Below are 20,171 nucleotides of genomic sequence, written 5' to 3'. Positions count from 1 at the left end.
GTGACTATTGAGACTGTGCTGGACATTAAAGAATGTACTGACCTATAATTTACACAGCCTTTGGTTCCTGTAAAATGGCCGATGAACAAACGTAAACACCATAGGCTTTCCAGTAAGGCTGTATAGAAACACTATCCAATCTGCTGGCTGATGATTGGATGATCTGACTGCTGGATCCTGGTCCTGATGTCACTGCAGGCTCCGACCTTCTCTGTTTTAAACCCAGATTCAGCATGAATACACAGAGAGGAGGGAGAGCAAAAGACACAATTGTGTGTGAAAGTGGCTGCAGGGAGGAGCACAGAGGCCAAGTGAAGGAACGTTTTTTCCACTCCACTGAGCTCTCTTGCTTCTTTGCGAGCAAGAGACACCCATGGGACAGAAAGTGGCAGACAGACTGAGGATGCTTGTCCACTTCTCGGCAGTAACCGACACTAATAAGTGGAGCACAGTGAATGTTGTTGCTGACCATGTGAATATCTGTGTCTGTGTTGCGGTTTAACTGTGGGCCACCATGGTGCTGGTGAGGATCCCAGTGACTGTGTGCCTGGGCTTACACTGTATAATTTGAGCCAGTTTCTGCCCTGATTTTCATGCCGCATGACTCACTTTAGAGTCGGGCCGAATTATCGCTTTGTCGGTCGTTGTTTACTGTGCAGCCACGAGTGGATTCCCCACGATCACTGCCTATTTTTCAGCGCCTGCGTGAAGTGGTGAACAGCGTCTGAAAGTGGCAAAGCTAACCTCCAATTTTCTCTGCAAAATTAACATGCCATGCTGTCCACATCTTCCCAGCCAACTGGTCGATATACACTGGCGCCTCTTTTTTTAGACGCACACAGCTGTTCAAGGCAGCACTTTCTGCCCTGTTAGCATTATTGCTAACAAACAAACTTCTACCTCCCTCGGAGCATTCAAAAAAGACTTCATTGACTACTGTTTTATACACATACAGTGTATACAGTACAGTGTGAACACTCAGGTTGTGGCTGACCATTGGACCGTACAGTGTGAGCTCCTACATCATGAGCTTTGGCATTATGTTGCAGACAATTTACTTGTACAGTGTGAGTTGGAATAAAAACATCAAAATTTCAAATATTTTGCTTAAGGTTCTTCTTAAGCTGGGTATGGCAGTGCTCCAGTGGGTGATGAGGCCTGGAGAGGGCCCGGGCACGGTTAAAATGGACTCCAGCATGGTAACTGGACTCTGGCATGGTACGCATGTAGGGTGGTCGCTACTTATGCGGGAGCACGGAATTCAGACATAAAACCCCATTGTGCCGTGCGAGAGAGCGCTTTTTTCTTTTCTCAAAAGAATGCAGTGTTTCCCACAGAATGACAGCCTGTGGTGCGGGGTTGGGGGGGGCGTGCTAACCTTGACAACCCAGCTGTGATCTAACGTTAACATTAGGGATGAGTATCGCTACTCTGTACCTTTTAAGGTATCGACCAAAACAGTCCAGTATTGAGTAGAATCGAAACATCTCCAGTCAACCACTTCAATGGATACTTTTTGTAACTAGATTGCAGCAAAAAATGACTATTTGTATGGTTTTGCCTACAGCCAAACACGCAAACAATACACAGAAAGAAAGAGAAGAGCATGCTTTTTTCCCCCTTATGTGCCTGCACCATAAACTGTATAAAAAAGGCCTGCAGGCGCCGAGTCCATGTGTGATTTAAACAGTCATTCACCTTCGGCTGGATGAAGTGGTTTTATCTTCTGGTATCATTTAACACTTCTCTGTACATTTTTATTTGCTATTCACATCACTTGTCACTAATCAATCGCTGCGTTCCATCACATAAATTAAACGCTTTTGTGGCGCATTGCGATCAGCTGATTTTACTCACGGAGCTTCCGGCTGCAGCTGCGGCTGCTTCAGGTGTAGTTTGGTCTGCTAGACGTGCAGCCTCTCTTTTCCTCCGTTTGTATCTTAAGTGTAGTTTGGTGACTTGTTTAAACAGACTGCTTTCTCATTTTATACTTGTGACTGTTTTTGGAGGAGGTTTGCGACTCACCAAAGGAAAAAGCACTTGCTGAGATCTTTCAATTCAGTTTATTGATTGAAAGTTGACAAAATAATTTTCCTGAAGCAGGATGATTATGCCGCTCAGCAGTACAGACAGACTAAGCATAGGAGTTGCTATTGTTGTTATTGAGGCTGCAGGCAAATTACTGTATGACATCATTAAGAGTCAAGAGTAGAGCTTTGGCCACATTTAACATGAACATCTGACACTGAAACATTATACATAAGACAGAAAATATAAGAAGCCTAATAAGTCTCCTTTAGAGTGTGTGTGTGTGTGTGTGTGTGTGTGTGTGTATGGATACATGTGAAGTGTGTGCATAAAACAGTTATGCATACATGTGTTCTCCAATGCAGTAAAGCTTAAAGCTCCATGTTTTGAAGGCTCTGTGTAGGTGTGTATATGTGTGTGTGTATGTGTTCAGTGAAGAGAACATAGACAGTTGTTCAGAAAATAGCTTAACTTCAGTCCACCAATCAGAACAGAGGACTCAGTCCTTTGATATTTGATCAGTTAATTTATGTCACCAAGGTAACCAGCTCTACAACAGAGACACATAGGAATATTCCTCTGAAATTATCTAAATCTTTGCCTCAAACAAACCCCAGAGACTAAACTATAGGTCATATTGACGAAATGACTTGACCGGGAGCAACAGAAGGCATTTGTGAACAATATGATCTTGTTTTGTTTGGATAAAGTTGAAAAAAGTGACCACTTTGGCGAGTTGAAAACGTTCTGCTCTGGTCAAGAAAATTTGAGAAGAATTTACAATGGCAGCCAATGGAGAATTTTCTGTCACTCTTGTCCTTTGGAAGGACACAGAGACAAATCTATAACTCCGAGGGATTTAAAAAGCCCATGTGAGGAACCACAACAAAAGTTACTACGTTTCTGGTGTATAATTATGCATGAAGAGTTAAAACTGTGGTCAAGCCAGCAAGTTAAAGAGAAAAGTTTAAGACGATTTCACAAGCCTGCTACACTGTAGTGATGTCACCCACTCTAAGTCACGCAATACACACCTATTATAAACTCAGAAAAGAGCTCAAAAAAGCATAAAACTTCGACAGCGACCATGAACAAACCATAAAACATATCAAAAAGCTGAATACATAATTAATAGAATAACTTCTTGTGACCAATTTACAGTTTAAATGAAGTCTGTAGCTGAAAGTATGCTGAACTGGTGAGCTTTCAAAGTGGAGTAGGTATGAGGAGGACTTCGACAGGCTGTCCATTCACTTACAATGGGAGAATTTTCCTGGCAATGCTTGCAGCATTCACACCCTATAATAAAGGTTAGCAATAACATACGATGTGAATGCTTGCAGCATTCACACCAAGCGGCAACCTCCGGCTCTCACTTCCGATACCAATACGGAAGTATCTGAAACTGCAATTCATCGAGTGGCCACTTGAGGCTGGCTGCAGAAGGGAATCAATCTCCATTGACCCCCATGTTAAAATGCCCAAATTTACAGCAGAATAAAACATGTTTACAGCCTGGTTCAAAAAATGGTTTTAGTGCATATCGCTAATTTTGCCCTTCGTAACAACTATGAGGGTGAATTTTTTTACAACTCACCAGTTTAAATTATATTAAGCCTTAAAGTTCTGCATTATTAGGGGCGTGGCCGCTTTGATTGACAGGCGCCATTAGCCGCTGCCACTGCTAGCACTCGGTCCGCCGTCTGTTAGCCTCACTCAGCTACACGGAGCTCTACATGCAGATACCGGATGAATAATGGCAGGCTGTGCAGTTTATTGGAGAGAGAACCTCCAGGAAATCCGTGTTCTACTTGGTGAGTGAAATTCCTGTATTTTATTTATGTGTTAACATTTACCAGGTATCGCTGTCGGCATATAGCTTGTTAGCTTAACGTTAGCTCGTTACGCTAATTAGCCAGATACGAGCAGCCCCAAGCTGCTTAGTTAGTGTAAGTAAGTTAGTGTGTTCTAACCCCAGCTTTTAATGAGTCAAAGATAAGTCAGCAAGAAGGGAGAAGCCAAAATGTAACGTTATTAGATTAACCTTAGTGTTAGACTTTAGGGTGATAATGCTTTGAAGAAAAGGCGTCTGTGTGAAGTTGTAAGTAAAGGCTCAGCTTTCAGTTAGCTGCCGTTAAAGATAACTTTTACTAACGGGCGATGTAAGATTTAGCTACGTCCTGTAACGGAGCCACTGTTCAGTTAGATACTAGTCAGATACTATTATAAGTGGCTGCACCTGATCCCGATGGACACGAAGGGTTTAAAGAGAGCCGAGGGGGGAGCGGGTTCTGCCTGAAACTGTCACACCAATGCCACTATTTGAGCTAGCTGTCTCTCCCGAGGAGAGCTGTGCTCCTCCAAGTATAACGTTACTGTTTAAAAACGTTAACGTTATACTATTCTTTGTGGGGTTCATCAGTGGGGATGATTGATTCGAAGTACATATTGAAGGGCGTTTTGAGTAATCAATAAGTTATTACACTACAGATGTAGCATTCCTTGAGATTCAGCAAACAATCTGAGGTGATAACTGCGTTTGATCAGTGGCATTTCTGTTAAGGAGCTTAAGAGGTGGATGCAGAACAGCTGATGTAGGCTACCTGCAGAGATTTGCATCCACTTTTTTTGTCAGCATATAATGAGCGTTATGCCTGCAGACAGGTAGCTGGGCTGTAACTAAGGCGATGGTTTAGTTAAGACGAGAAATTAGGTGTGTGAGAGCTGCTTTTGGGTTTGATTGGTGGATTAGAATTTGCCAAAAAAGGTAGAACAGTTCAATAAGAAATATAAAATAAGATCCTTATAATAAACGTTCAATAAGATCTGACTTGAGTAGTCAGCAGGTGTCTTGCACCATGGATTCTTATTGCACAGTGTCCAGTAGTAAACCGTATATTGCACATATTAGTAAACAGTGTATTTCACATTGCCACCCCTAATTACTGTCACATGCCAGAGAGGTTATCATGCTGAGGCAATCTCAGAGTTTAGTAGCTTTATGGCACTTTGGAAGAAGCTGCTTAACTGTCTTCCCATTGTTGTTGTTGTTGACAGGTATCAGAGGAGCTGATTGCAGAACCCTCCAGATGTGATTTGCTGTGTCCAGCTCCACAGGAGATGACAGCTCCAGCTTCCAGCTCTTCAGCTCCTGCTCTGCGCAGCTTTTTCTTTTTACTCACAACACCTGAACATCACTGATGTGAAATTATGGCGCTGGGTTCTTATCAACAGATTCTATCATTATAATAACTGTTACAATACATTATTTCAAGTCATACAAAACTACTTTTACATTTGAAACCTTTTAATATTGATGTTTTCATGAATGCAAGACAAGAGTTTAATTTATTAAACTATTGCTTGTGTATTAGGAATACTTTGTTATAAAATGTATCAGACTAATTATACTTTAAATAAAATCACATTCTTCATTCATCATCAGTTTCCTATGTTAATTGTAAATAGTGTGATCTAAACTTAACAATATATTCTAGTTAACAGCTGTAAATGAAAATATTAAGATGGTATTTATAGGTTAACATTTTACATATGTTAGTAGAAAGTAAAAAATGAAAGTTTGATGTTATATACTGTTTTATTTTGACATTTCTTAAAGAGACGTGACATTGACTGAGAAGTTACTCTGTTGTGAAAAACAAAAAATTATCTGCACACTGAATAGTTTTGAAGCCTTGTAGGAGGTGTCATTGCTTTGTTTGCTCCAGCAGCAAACAAAGCACTCTTCAGAAACTTCAGGCTCTGTTATACAGTCTGTGGTTACTGTGTGTATGGCTCCTTATTTATCTTAGAGTATAAGGTAGAAAGTAAAAATACTCCTGCACACACAGAAATACACTGCATAATTACTTTTCAACATTTCATGTGAAACACGTTTAGGAATATTTTCACTTTTTAACTTATACTATACTGATGTTCTTAAGTAAGAGTTCAGTTTTAATGTTTCATGTTTTATCTGTGGTATACGATTAGCTTTTCAGTAAGTAGTAAAGACAGGGAGTGCTAATCAGGTGGGACATCTGCTCCACAGTGTGACTCTGGGAAGAAAATGTGTAATAAATTCTTCAGGTGATAAAAATGATAAAGTAAATACAGATGAGTCTTTAAAAATAGAATATTGTGGTAAGTTAATTTTCTGTAATTTAATTCAAAAAGTGAATCTATGTGTAATTAATGTAGAATATATCAAAGCGAAGTATTTCAAACCCTTTTTGTTTTCATCTTGATGATTACGGTTTACAGCTCATGGAAATAAAATCTCCAGTATCTCAAAATGTATAAACATTTTAAAATAAATACATTTCTGTAATGTAAATTATACAGAAATGTAAACTAGATAAGAGCTCTCTAATCAGCTAATTAACTCAAAACACCGGCAAAGGTTTCTGAGGCCTGTAATCTCTCAGTCTGGTTCTGGTGCTCAGAGTGAACTTTTCCTCAGTATTCAAGTTTTTTGAGATGGTCTTCTAAAGATGCCTCAGTGTTTCTGGAGGAGAAAATGGAACAAAGGAGACAGTCTTTAAATGTTTTTGTGTTGTCCTGTTAAGACAGACCATTTTATATTAGCTGTCAACTGTCCTGTAGACCAGACTAGTAACGTTATTTTAGACTCAAAGTTTAACCTTTGAGTAGCAGACGTGGAGGTATCAGAACCTCAACAAGAATTTTATGACAAATGTAAAAAGTACCTTTCTCTCTCACGTGTCCTATTCCAGACAATAATCCCACACAGCCCTGCCGACAGCAGCAACGTTACTCAAAATAGCGGTGTGGGGAATTAATTAACGTGATGGCAGCCATGGCTAACGTTTTACAAGTTATACAGCTTCCATCATGTAACTAAGGACTCTACCGCTAACGTTAGCTTATTAAGTTTATTACAAGTAACATACTGAGGTGACGTCCAAATAAACAACTCATAACCAACGGTATGTAAAAGGGTTAATTGATTTGCTTCAAATTGTTCGTTTGAGCTGTAACGTTAAGTAAATTTAAGGTAATTAATAGCTAATTGTCCATTTTTATATACAGTCTATGATTCACACCCAATAAGGCTACCAATCAACTAATATGACTTCAACAGGTGGCATTTTATGCAAGGTATCGAATGAAGTACTCAGTTGGTATCGGTATCACTTTAAGGGTACTGGTATCGTAAACTTTTTAAATGATACCCAACCCTAGTTAACACAGCTATCCTTATTAGCTAGGCTTTTTACATGCTCGCTAATAACTTTTTTATGGTGGATCTCCACAATGACTGCTTGTGTGCAGCGTTGTTCATGAGAGAGAGAGTGAGCGAGTGAGAAGAGGTGTTGAGCGAATATGTGCTCTGCACGCACCTCTGCAATGAAATACAATTTTAAATAAGCCTAAAAAAAAAATCTAAAATCAATATGTGGCCGTTGGCATTGGTACTGTGGCAGGCCGCCACAAATAATCATTGTATGGGAAACACTGGAGTGATTCGTGTAAACATGCTCCGGCTTGAATAGTTAGGCACAGTGTGAGCGCAGGCCAGCGGGGGAGTGGGGAGGGGTGACAATTGTGCCTGGGCACAGTACAAGGCAACCGGGCCTAGTGTGAGTACGCCCTGAGTGTTCTTTTTATGCTTTACAGTTGTTACATGGGTGGATGCATGAATACATTACGCTGATGGATATGTGGATGGATGTTCTCGAGAAAACTGGAACTACAAAATAGACTGCCTCCTTCACAAACGTCATGCTCGGGTCCCTCGAGCGCATGAGCAACCACTCTGGTTTGTTGGTTGGTTAGTTTGTGCTCTCGAGAGCCGGGGCTTCCTGCTCTGCCATTGGTCAGACGCCCTTAAGCTATTGGGAATATGCTGAGCGTCTGGATGGGCAGCGAAGAGCAGGGCTGTGCTTCATGAGTGCTGTGAAAGTGTTCTGTGGGTGGTTTTATTTAATTAAATCGAGTAGTGGAAGTCCACAGTGATCCACTCAGCAGAACAGCAGAAGGTTCTGACTGTTCTCCAGAACCTTGTTCACACATCTAACCCTGTTCAGAACTAGATCATAGACTATAACCTACTGACCCTATTCCATCCATTCTGGATATTCATATTCTTGTTATATTTCCTTCCCCCCCCCCTCCCTCTCCTCCTCAGTCTCTATGGCAGACACATGCAGGCCAACCCAGAACCTCCGAAGAAGAGCAATGATAAGAGCAAGAAGATCAGCCGCAAACCACTGGCCGCCAAGAACAAGTGAACAGAAGCCTGAGGCCAGAGAGGACGCTCGCTGCCAGCAAACTCACTGCATGTGCCTCTTTCCCTCTGTCTTTTTTTTATTGTATTACGTTTCTAAAGGCATGGTGTTAAACATTGTTTGGACTAAGTGAACTATGGACTAAGTCCAGATGAATGTGTGTGTTTTAGCTGACAGTGCCTGACCAGAGGTAACTATTGGTAACACCTGCACAACATCCATATCAGAGGTCACTTATCAGTATTTAATATAATGTCATCCTGAGAAACTAAAACCCGGGCGTTGTGTATGCTGGTGGCCTTAGAAGACGTCAGTATGAAGTGAAACTGAACACAAGGGTCCAGCTTTCTCTGGAAAGACTCTTCTCACAGATGTGAAAGAGTTAAGATAGACAGCGTCTCACGGCTCTGTTGCTGCCCCACTTTGCCATTTAATGATAATTCAGCCAGTATCCAGCCCCCCAGACTAACCCCGGAAGTTCACGCGATGCAGCTGTGTCACATTCCCCTCAGTAGCATCATCTTTATAATATTGTGTAATATGGAGTTATTTTTTATCAAACATGCTAAAAAGACATTTGCAGCTCATCTACATGTGGTTTCTTTTCACTCTCCCACTGACCTCTGACAGCTGACTCGCTGCACCTTCACTTCCACGTTCTCTTTACTAATCAAAGTTTTACCAAGTGTCCATCACATTTCAGCCTGTTGCAAAAAGGAATGAATGTAATCATTTTTTAATCATCGTGCTTTTATTACAGTCTCTCTGTATTTAACGTTTCAAATAAAACAATCACTTGTCTTCTCTGGTATAGCTCATTTCTGATCATATACATTCAAATTGTCAAGTCATGTTTGAAGTATTCTCCATTATGAGTTTGAACTTATTTTCACTGTCTGTCATGCTGAGTACTTTTCATCAACTCTAAGCCTCCAAAGCACTGCACCGTCATGCCTGGAAATATGGCTGTTTGACCCTCTGTAGAGGAAAGCATGGCTACATCGAAGAACCAGACATTCATCCTGCGAAAACAAACTGCAGGACAAAAACTGCAACTCTCAATGAATCCAGAAGGCTGGTAATCACACTGGGGCCTGTGGAGGTTATGCTTTCTTTATCATTTATGTTGGGTTATTATGAAAATTTAAACATCAGCACTGATTTGACTAGTAGAGACTAACCGTGACATTACAATACAGAATTAAAGGATGAAACATTTTAAACAGCTTGTAGTTCCTCTTGCAGCTCATTTCCCTGACCTGCTACATGGTATAGCACTGAGAGCAGCACACAGGTGGAGACCAGGTTTTTATGTTGCTTATTAAAGATGGGGCACGAGGCTACTTTTTCCAGTTTAATCAGCAGAGTGGGAATATTCAGGAAAGTGGTGCTGATGCAGAGGGCAGAAGATTCAGTATGGTAGCCTTTGTTTAAGACCTCTATCCATCTTAGCCAGAATCTAAAGTAATGGCAGCCTGCCTCTGTTAGAAAGGTGCAGCGCTGGCTGAAACGTAGGCAGCGCCGTGGAAGCTGCATTACAATAACTGAATGTTGGTCAGAAAGTAAAGATGAGTCAACCATCACCTTCACCCGAAAGCTCAGTCCAGCTACAGCCACTGCTCCACTCTCTTGTTTTTTTTTTTTTTCTCCGTCCCTTTGGGTGGATGTTGTTGCTGTTTTGTTCTCAATTCATCTCACACCTTTCCAAGGACACAATGAGTCCCAGGCTAACTAAAGCCCATTGATTTTCAGCAGGTGATTTATAGGTGGCGTGTGTGTTAGGGCAGGCTTGATTGTCTAAGGGGGGCTGCACTGTGCCACTTTAATGAGGGTAGTGACACAGGGCAGAAAAGCAAGCCCCCATCCAGCACAGGATACATCTGCTGCTTTACTTCATGACACATCTGGTCTGACATTCACATGTTCTCCTAGTCATTTTTCTGGAAGTTATATTTTCAGAATTTGAAGACTGTGTGAGGCTCGTTACAGCGATGATACAAATGTAACGTGATGCTTGAAAAAGTCAGTATTAACGTAGGTCTCGTCTTACAGTCTCTCATCATTTTGTTCTTACCAAGTTAACTGCTGAGGTGTGGGAACACTCCAACTCCAGAGCAGTCTGATGATCACACAGGTTGTAACAACGACTGTGAGGACAGGTTGTCAATGCTGAACAGGAAGCCAGAAACAACAGACCCATTCTGTAATAACACAGATGTCTCCTTCACTTTACCACCAGATTTGAGGCATGGCGATGCAGCAGCTGTTGGATGTTTAGATGCTGGACAGGCTTGCCACGTCTCAAAACGCCTGACCCTCATGAACAGCTGCTAAAACCATGTCTTCTTAAATGTGCTTTGGTGAATAGTCAGCCCCTATCAGAAGACCAATGCCAGCGTAGAGATGGCGTGTTCACCCAGGTCCAGACTGAGTGAAAGAATAAAGTAAAATGAAAACGGATGCATAGAAAAGAAATCACAATAATTAAGACGTACCAACGGACAGACGTGAGTTCAAGTGTGTGTCTAGACTTTGTGTCACACACCATGAACACAATAGATTTGATAGTGACGTGTCCTCGGACAGCTTATCTACCCTCCACCTTCTCTGCAGTGTCAAAGGTCAGATGTTTTGACATGTGAGGTCTGACTGCAGATGGATGAGAGCTGGCTTCAATTCCCTGAGTGCTGAGTTCCAGATGGTCCTCCTCAGCGTGATGGGAGTTCAGGTGGCAGAAAGCCTCCACCTGCAAATGTGACATACTGTTCTGTAAGTTCTTTATAATATACCACACATTCAGTTACATTAGTAAATCTAATAATAAATAGCACTAATTACATGATTTGTTGTTATCTGCTGAGACATCTAGGGCCTTTCTCATTTCCCAAATTTCTGTCACCTTGACTCCTCGATGCCTCGATCCTCGAGCGTGTGACCCGGAAATCGATCTCAGCACGCCATCTTGAAGGACATCTCAATTCTTAAAATGCACATCGAGGAGTGAGGATCGAGGAGGCTTGCTGGAGGAGCTATAAGCGAGGATACATCGGTGTATCCTTTGCGGAAGTCCTTTAGTCCTAAAGATCTCAGCACAAACCAAGAAATTACTCTGTTCATCTGTAACATTTCAAAAGGAAAAAAAGAGAAGGTTTCTTTTATCCCTGTATGATGTGTGTGTTGGATGGGATGTGGACATATATGTGCCTGTGTGTGTGTATTACTTGCATATACATATTTATTTTTACCTCGGTTTTAATGGTTTATTTTGAGTGCTTTACCTTCATCTTGCTTTATTGCCTTATGAAGCCCTTTGAAACATTTGTCTGTGCTTTATACATAAAGTTTATGATTATTATTGTTCTTATTATTCATTGCCTCACCTCCAAACCCTCAACAGTAATTCATCATTCACCGTGCTGATATTGAGTGAAGTGCCAATCCAATGATCTTCCGATACCTTCACAGCTCATTTTCAGGGACTCTGGATAAGCGGACGTTTGGAGGCCTAATGAAGCCAGAGAAGACGAGCTTAGTTAGATTTTTCTGGCATCAATACACCGTCCCTGCCCTGTCTCCTGAAGACAAATGACTTTCGCAGGTTTCATATGGACGGTAGGGACATGTCCTGACGATGTCAAGACACCGCTGAATTGTCCGTATCAATATTGTTACCGGTGGTGGACAGTAATTAAGTACTTTACAAAGGAAGATTTTTACACACAAAACAAATTAATAGTTGAAAGAATTTGTTTTGTTATAAATTAAACTTCCCAAAAGTTTCTACAAGTACAGCTGGAACATTATTTGATTGACAGAAATTTAGTTGGCAACTATTTTGATGAAGATTGATTGAAGAAGTTTGGGGTCCCCTGCTGGAGCTGCTGCCCCTGCGACCCGACCCCAGATAAGCGGATGAAGATGGAAGATTACTAATACTTAATACTTAATATTTAATACTTAATTTTCCTGATTATTCTCATACTTTTAATTAAGTAATATTTTCAATGCACTACTTTTACTTGTAGCTGAGTATTTTTAGAGTGAGGTATAAATACTTTTACTTAAGTAAAGGATCTGAATACTTCTTCCACCACTGCTAGTAACCTTCCTATCAGGTCTTGTACAGAACCCACAGCAGACAGGAGAGCTCTGATCACTGAACCTCTACTGTCTCAATATTAAATGAATATAAAGTTAATTCAATCTATATCATTGAATTAAATTGTAAGTCATGTTTAAAATGAGAGAAAGATTCATATGAAACACACCCTGAAGTCATAAGCAAATGAAATAAAGGGTGAGAGGTATTTTTATCTGCTTTGTTCACTTTTTCTTTCTTTTTCCTTTTAGCCTCCTGCTTCCTCAGACACAGTATGAACTGAGGCTGATTTCTCTGCATGTATTTCAGTAACTGTCTTCGTCTAGATTGACTCCCGAGTACAACAAGTCCCTTTCTTACATATTTATAGCATCCATCATGTTACAGAACTGGACAGGACCCAGGTCAGTTTCTGGGAACTGTAGCAGAGAAACAGCCATTTCAGCTTTCGGTAACTTTCCATCTGAGTCTAGGTAATATCTTCACAGACCGTCACAGATGAGAGGGGGGGTTTGATAAACGATCAGATTCTTAAAAGTGTTATCTAACCCATCCAGATCCAGTATTTAAGTAAGCTGCCCTGTTTCTATTGGACGGCAAGGCTTCAGACCCCCCCCCACACACACACACACACACATACACACACCCCCACACACACACATCCACACACCCCCACACCCCACCCCACTGTGTGTCTGCCCTTTTTTTTTTTTTTATCTGTGAGGCTCTGTGGAGGCAGACGCTCCAACTGATCCTGATCCACCTTAAGTGTTGAGCTGCTGTGGGCTACGCATAGGCTACTTTGGTTCAAGACCTGTGGATGATAGAAGGGCCGGACCTTATGTCTGGATTTGGGAGCCTGTCAGAGATGCTTTTGGAAATCACGGAACAGCGACGGGCTGAACTTTGAGAGACTTGAAGAAGCAGCACATCAACAGGAAAAGTGCGGAGAGGAGAGTGACGGGGAGTCGAGGGGAGGGGGTCTGCTTTCCAAAGTTCATTAACATCGTCAACAAAGTGTAGCTCCGCTACATCTTTTCTTTAAAGGGTTCCTCTCCAGCCAGCAAAATTCCACCCAAAAGCAGACAACAGGATCGTCCTGCGCTGACGCGGCTGGTCGGCAGGAAGCGGCTGGTGGCGGCGGGGGTCCTGGGAGTCATTATGGTTCTGGTTTTGGTCATCCTTATCCCGGTTCTGGTCAACTCAGCGGGGACGGCGGCGCACTACGAGATGCTTGGCACCTGTAGGATGGTGTGCGACCCGTACGGCACCAAATCTCCGACCAGCACCGCCACGGCGGACACGGTCCGAGACAACAGCCTCGTGCAGTCTTTACCAACTTTTATCCAAGGTCCGAAAGGGGAACCAGGACGCCCAGGTAAGGCAGGTCCGAGGGGACCTCCCGGTGAGCCGGGACCGCACGGTCCGGCGGGGCCACCTGGAGAGAAAGGTGAACCGGGCAGACCCGGTTTACCAGGACCTCCGGGACCCAGCGCAGCTGCCGGTGCAATAAGCGCGGCCACCTACAGCACCGTGCCCAAGATCGCCTTTTACGCAGGGCTGAAAAAGCAACACGAGGGCTACGAGGTGCTCAAGTTCGACGACGTGGTGACCAACCTAGGAAACCACTACGACCCGACTAGCGGGAAGTTCACCTGCTCCATCCCCGGGATTTATTTCTTCACCTACCACGTCCTGATGCGCGGAGGGGATGGTACCAGCATGTGGGCTGATCTGTGCAAAAACAACCAGGTAACGCAAAGTGTGCACCTAGGAGCAAACATTATCATCAGTCCATCAGCCTGTCAGAGTGTTGATATGATCTACAGCAGGGACGGTGTCACAGTCTGTCCATCTGCAGTAGGTTTGTCAGTGCATAAAGATGACCTACAGCCTGGCCACAGACTAAAGCTAACTTGATTTGTGGATGAACAGAAGTCTGTGCTCTCTGATCTAAAGTTCCCCTGCACTGTAAACCTGTAGCCTATGTGGTTTCTCTGCAGCTGCCTTCAAATGCCTTTAATTCAGAACCAAAGTGGGGATTCCTCTGGGAGCACAGCAGCGCTTTCTCACCCAATAAACACAGTGAACAGAATTTTAGGTAAAATAAATATGACGATCTCAAAATATTCAGATATAGCTTAATTAACGTTTTGATTTTAAAGAGCAGTACGTTATTAAGCAGGTGAAACTGTCCTCCTCTCTCTACATGTCACATTTACACACTAATGGCAGAAATAAACACTCACACAGTCGCAGTATCTTGCCCAAAGAAACCTGCGGCCTCCTGCTTTGCTCATTCGCACATTTGATGACTGCAGCAAAGAAATGAATATGTATCTAACATGTTATCAGCTGACAGAACTGTGGTCTAGTTTCTGGATATTATCCGAGGTGTGAAAATAACTGCGTTATTGTCAGATTTGAAACACATACACAATGAGTGGAAATAGGGTGGTGATGGTACAGTGGGTAAGCCTTTGGCGTGAGAGACCTGGGTTCAATTCCCCATTGTGACATCACCAATGTGTTCCTGAGTAGGACGCTTAACCCCTAGTTTCTCCAGAGGTGTGCGACTTCTGACATACATAGCAATTTTAAGTCACTTTGGATAAAAGCGTCCGCTAAATGAATAAATGTAATGTAGGTACATATCTTAATGGGTTCCCCAGAGACTTCCAGAACATTCCTGCTGCATGTTAGACAGCAAACAGAAAGGGGAAGTACCTCAAAAGTGCAGTCCACCCTTTTTTTCTTGGCAACCATAGACAAAATTGGTCATGTGACCACGTATTTTTGAAGAACAATCCATTTTACTCACCCTGTGGTGGAGAGGGGCCTATGGAATAAGTGATAAGCACATTTATGATCAAAAAACATTTTTTGCCATTCCAAGTGATTTTATTTATGTTCAAGGAGTTGTACTTCTTGTGTCAGGTTTGAAAAAATCTTACGCATGTGTTAATGCTGAGGGAAGTTATGTATGAGGCTATACTGCTACCCTGACGTTACCCTTAAACTGCTGGATGACACAAGTTTGTTAAAATGGCAGGGATGGGGTAATTTGAGACAAAAGACCTGGGGGGAAGTTGAACCAGCTAATTTACTGTAATTTTACATTGCATTCTTATGCATCACCAAAATAATGTGACATTATGCATTTTAGACCAGAAATTATCATGTCATGCTTCTATGAATGGAACACAGACAGGCTTTAAGTCCTCTTGCAGATTTGGACAGAGTAGTGGGAGAGGTGCACAAATGGGAAGTCCTTACATCAGGTGGCACCGGACATGACGATCAACAGGATGACTTCAAAGCAATACATTGATATGAAACAACTAGGAGACATAGCTGCAATTTTTAACTATCTAAGTGCAATTAAATGTTGTGAACTGGCGTTTGAGTTTGCACGATTAAATGACATAATGTCCCCGACTTGCCCATGGGGTAAGTTGAGCCAAGAATCCACTTTTTTTTGGAACGCCATATTTTGAAAACAGTTTATTTTAGATCCAAATTGATCATTCCCAGTGATGCACCACATCCTAAAATATATGTACATATTTTAGTTGGAGACATTACTGTCATGTCCTCACTTTAAAGACATCTCAAGTAAAAACTGGCTCAACTCACCCCACTCTCCCCTACTGAGTAGGCTGCTTTCACTTCTACATCTACTTAATAACAGTAGTAATAGTAATCCAGCCTGAGGCTGTTGGTGCCATCCCTGTCCTGTCTGTGCTGTCAACAGTAGATGTAATCTGGGTCAGACCCCTGCTGCAGCGTTGCTCCATCGAGCACATCCCGCTGCTGTCAGATGCTGGGGCCGCTGAGAGCCTGGCTCAGCGTGTGGCTCCGGGATTACAGCTGCAGAGCTGCACGCGCTGACGGACATGTTTCAATTAGGACTCTTGTCACACACCAGCCACAGTCTGCCTTCCACTATGACTCAGACTCAAACCACTTAACATGTGAGCTCACCCTATTTCATTCACCTGACCACATCCCGTCTGTTAGATCACCCGAGCTGGTTGCAGTTATTTTACTGGTGCCTCGCCTCCTGCAGCGATTGACCACACTGTCCTTTCACGGTACGGATCCGGATTTTAAATCCAAATCTTAAAACATGTTGATTCATAAAAGGCTTGTTATAATTATAAAAGTACAAAAGGATGATTCAGATGGAGAAACATCCTTTCACTGCATGGACATTTCAATTCATTCTGTAGCAACAGTCACAGAAGTTTTTAAATGGAAGCTATTTTCTGAAGCAATTTTAGTTTCAATGCATGTATATTATTAGGGCCCGAGCACGACCGTATGAGGTCCCTATTGAATTTGCTAAGATTTTTTTTTTTTTTTTAGGGCCCGAGCACGACCGTGTGAGGTCCCTATTGAATTTGCTAAGATATATATATATATATATTTTTTTTTAGGGCCCGAGCACGACCGTGTGAGGTCCCTATTGAATTTGCTAAGATTATTAGGGCCCGAGCACGACCGTGTGAGGTCCCTATTGAATTTGCTAAGATTATATTTTTAGGGCCCGAACACGACCGTGCGAGGTCCCTATTGAATTTGCTCAGATTATATATATATATTTAGGGCCCGAGCACGACCGTGTGAGGTCCCTATTGAATTTGCTAAGATTATTAGGGCCCGAGCACGACCGTGCGAGGTCCCTATTGAATTTGCTCGGATTATTTTTTTAGGGCCCGAGCACGACCGTGTGAGGTCCCTATTGAATTTGCTAAGATTATATATATATTTTTAGGGCCCGAGCACGACCGTGCGAGGTCCCTATTGAATTTGCTCGGATTATTTTATTTTTTTTAGGGCCCGAGCACGACCGTGTGAGGTCCCTATTGAATTTGCTCGGATTATTTTTTTATTTTTAGGGCCCGAGCACGACCGTGTGAGGTCCCTATTGAATTTGCTCGGATTATATTTTTAGGGCCCGAGCACGACCGTGTGAGGTCCCTATTGAATTTGCTCGGATTATATATATATATATTTTTTTTTTTTTTAGGGCCCGAGCACGACCGTGTGAGGTCCCTATTGAATTTGCTCGGATTATGTATTTTTTTTTCTTTTTTTTTTTTCTTCTGCAAAGTAGGCCCAACTGACATGGCCTAAACATACTCGAAAACTCACCAAAATTTGCAAACATGTCAGAACCGGTGAAAAATTTCGTATTCTACAAGTTTCGCACATGGGCGTTGCAAAATGACTCGCTAGCGCCACCTAGAAAATTGGAAAAAATTAGCCCCTCGTTCACGTTCAACCTACATCTACGAAATGTTCTGGGGACATGTATCATATCAAGACGCACAAAAAAGCCTCAAGAACCCATAGCCTAAAGTCAACAGGAAGTCGGCCATTTTGAATTTTACGGCCATTTTTGGATGATTTACACACTTCGTACTTTAACGAACTCCTCCTAGGGATTTAGTCGGATCGACGTCAAATTTCTGCTGTGCCTTCTAAAGGCATTGACGATGAAAAGTTGTGCTATTTGCGAGTTTTCGTCAATGGGCGTGTCCGTGGCGTTGATGATTCGCTATGAAACAGGAAGTTGTTGTAACTTCAGTGTACATGCTCACATCTGGACCAAACTGTACATCTAGGATGAGAGTCCCACCCTGAACACATGTACATGCCGACATTCACCCACAGTCATAGCGCCACCTGCTGGCAACAGAAAGTGACCTTTAACGAAGCAGCCCCCGTTGCACGTTTCACCTACGTGCACGAATTTTCTGTGGTACGTGTATCTTGTCCAGACGCACAAAAAAGTCTCTTGGAGCCATAGCCTAAACCCAATAGGAAGTCGGCCATTTTGAATTTTACGTCAAATTTTGGATGATTTACACACTTCGTACTTTAACTCCTCCTCCTAGGGATTTAGTCCGACTGACTTCAAATTTGTGCTGTGCCTTCTAAAGGCATTGAAGATGAAAAGTTGTGCTATTTGCGAGTTTTCGTCAATGGGCGTGTCCGTGGCGTGGCGTCAAAGATCAACTCTTCGCCATGACACAGAAGTTGTTGTAACTTCAGTGTACATGCTCACATCTGGACCAAAGTGTACATGTAGGATGAGAGTCCCGCCCTGAACACATGTACATGCCGACATTCACCCACAGTCTTAGCGCCACCTGCTGGCAACAGGAAGTGACTTTTAACGAAGCAGCCCCCGCCGCACGTTTCACCTACGTGCACGAATTTTCTGTGGTACGTGTATCGTGTCCAGACGCACAAAAAAGTCTCTTGGAGCCATAGCCTAAACCCAACAGGAAGTCAGCCATTTTGAATTTTACGTCAAATTTTGGATGATTTACACACTTCGTACTTTAACGAACTCCTCCTAGGGATTTAGTCCGACCGACCTCAAATTTGTGCTGTGCCTTCAAAAGGCATTGAAGATGAAAAGTTGTGCTATTTGCAAGTTTTCGTCAATGGGCGTGACCGTGGCGTGGCGTCAAAGATCAAGTCTTCGCCATGACACAGGAAGTTGTCGTAACTTCAGTGTACATGCTCACATCTGCACCAAACTGTACATGTAGGATGTGAGTCCCGCCTTGAACACATGTACATGCTGACATTCACCCACAGTCATAGCGCCACCTGCTGGCAGAAGGAAGTTACTTTTAACGAAGCAGCCCCCGCCGCACGTTTCACCTACGTGCACGAATTTTCTGTGGTACGTGTACCTTGTCCAGACGCACAAAAAAGCCTCCTGGAGCGATGCCCTAAAATCAACAGGAAGTCGGCCATTTTGAATTTTACGTCAAATTTTGGATGATTTACACACTTCGTACTTTAACGAACTCCTCCTAGGGATTTAGTCCGACCGACCTCAAATTTGTGCTGTGCCTTCTAAAGGCATTGAAGATGAAAAGTTGTGCTACTTGCGAGTTTTCATCAATGGGCGTGTCCGTGGCGTGGCGTCAAAGATCAAGTCTTCGCCATGACACAGGAAGTTGTTGTAACTTCAGTGTACATGCTCACATCTGAACCAAACTTTACGTGCTTGATAACTCAAGGGGTCATCTTCTCTGCTATTGGTGGACCAGTCAGACAGGAGAGCTCCTACTCTGCCTGCAGACATCAACGATCTTGCCCCTCACACAGTCAGATGGCTTCCTTCAGTGCACTGAGGTGTTTAACAACTCTGAAGACAATACTACCAGCAATGTCCTCCTTCTCTTTTCATGTAGACGCTCCAACAGACACTGCTATCAGTTTGCTGCATGCATGGACACAGAACTGCGGTATAGGGAGAAGCACACGGTCAGCTGGCTGCAGCTAAATCTGGAGTGCACTCGTATTCAATTCTGTATGGTAAATTCAGTTTTAACGGAGCAGAGCGAGCTGACAGGCAGAGTTAGAGACTTTTTCTGTTCGTTTCTCTCTTTACAAAGACGCATGTTGCAGTCAGAGTCTTCTCTGAGATGCGAGCACGACATACAACACAATTTATCAAATTACACAACGGATATACAGTATGAAGATAAGATTGATTGGATTATACTCACAGGAAGTATAAAACCTCTTACATGGGTCTATTAAAAGTAAAGTAACACAAAAATGTCCGGGAAATTACTTAGATTTAAGTACTGCAGTTACATTTGAAATACCTTCCTACCTTTCTGATAGGAAGCCTTCTTGAGGTGGTATTAAAAATTTCTTCTTATATTCTGATTTGAGTTGTGGACAACTATGACCACATGAATTAAAAAAATTAAACATTTCACTGCCCAAGTCAGCTATAACACAAGTCTTGTTCATTA

General features: G+C 42.5%; 2 protein-coding genes across 3 annotated transcripts in view; both read left to right on the top strand.

Annotated features, from left to right (window-relative positions):
- The window catches only part of rsu1 (Ras suppressor protein 1), a 99,212-nt gene extending 90,131 nt beyond the window's left edge, over positions 1 to 9,081 (top strand). Inside the window, exon 8 of one of the 2 annotated variants that reach the window (XM_038722990.1) lies at positions 8,180 to 9,081. In XM_038722990.1, the coding sequence (XP_038578918.1) occupies positions 8,180 to 8,282 (103 nt within the window). In that variant the 3' untranslated portion in view covers positions 8,283 to 9,081. Of the gene's footprint in view, positions 1 to 5,085; positions 5,242 to 8,179 lie in introns of those variants that run through there. The other variant, XM_038722999.1, reaches the window with a different exon arrangement.
- A 3,998-nt stretch (positions 9,082 to 13,079) lies between these two features.
- Positions 13,080 to 20,171, top strand: part of LOC119905689 (complement C1q-like protein 3) — a 37,527-nt gene continuing 30,435 nt past the window's right edge. Inside the window, exon 1 of the mRNA XM_038722958.1 lies at positions 13,080 to 14,130. Coding sequence (XP_038578886.1) covers positions 13,540 to 14,130 — 591 coding nt within the window. The 5' untranslated portion in view covers positions 13,080 to 13,539. The remainder of the gene's footprint in view (positions 14,131 to 20,171) is intronic.

The sequence above is a fragment of the Micropterus salmoides genome, unplaced genomic scaffold (assembly GCF_014851395.1).
Source record: "Micropterus salmoides isolate LMB-PRFRI ecotype aquatic unplaced genomic scaffold, ASM1485139v1 Ms_hic_scaffold_1, whole genome shotgun sequence".
In the NCBI taxonomy this organism is placed as follows: Eukaryota; Metazoa; Chordata; class Actinopteri; order Centrarchiformes; family Centrarchidae; genus Micropterus; species Micropterus salmoides.
This window is presented reverse-complemented; position numbering and strand designations above follow the sequence as displayed.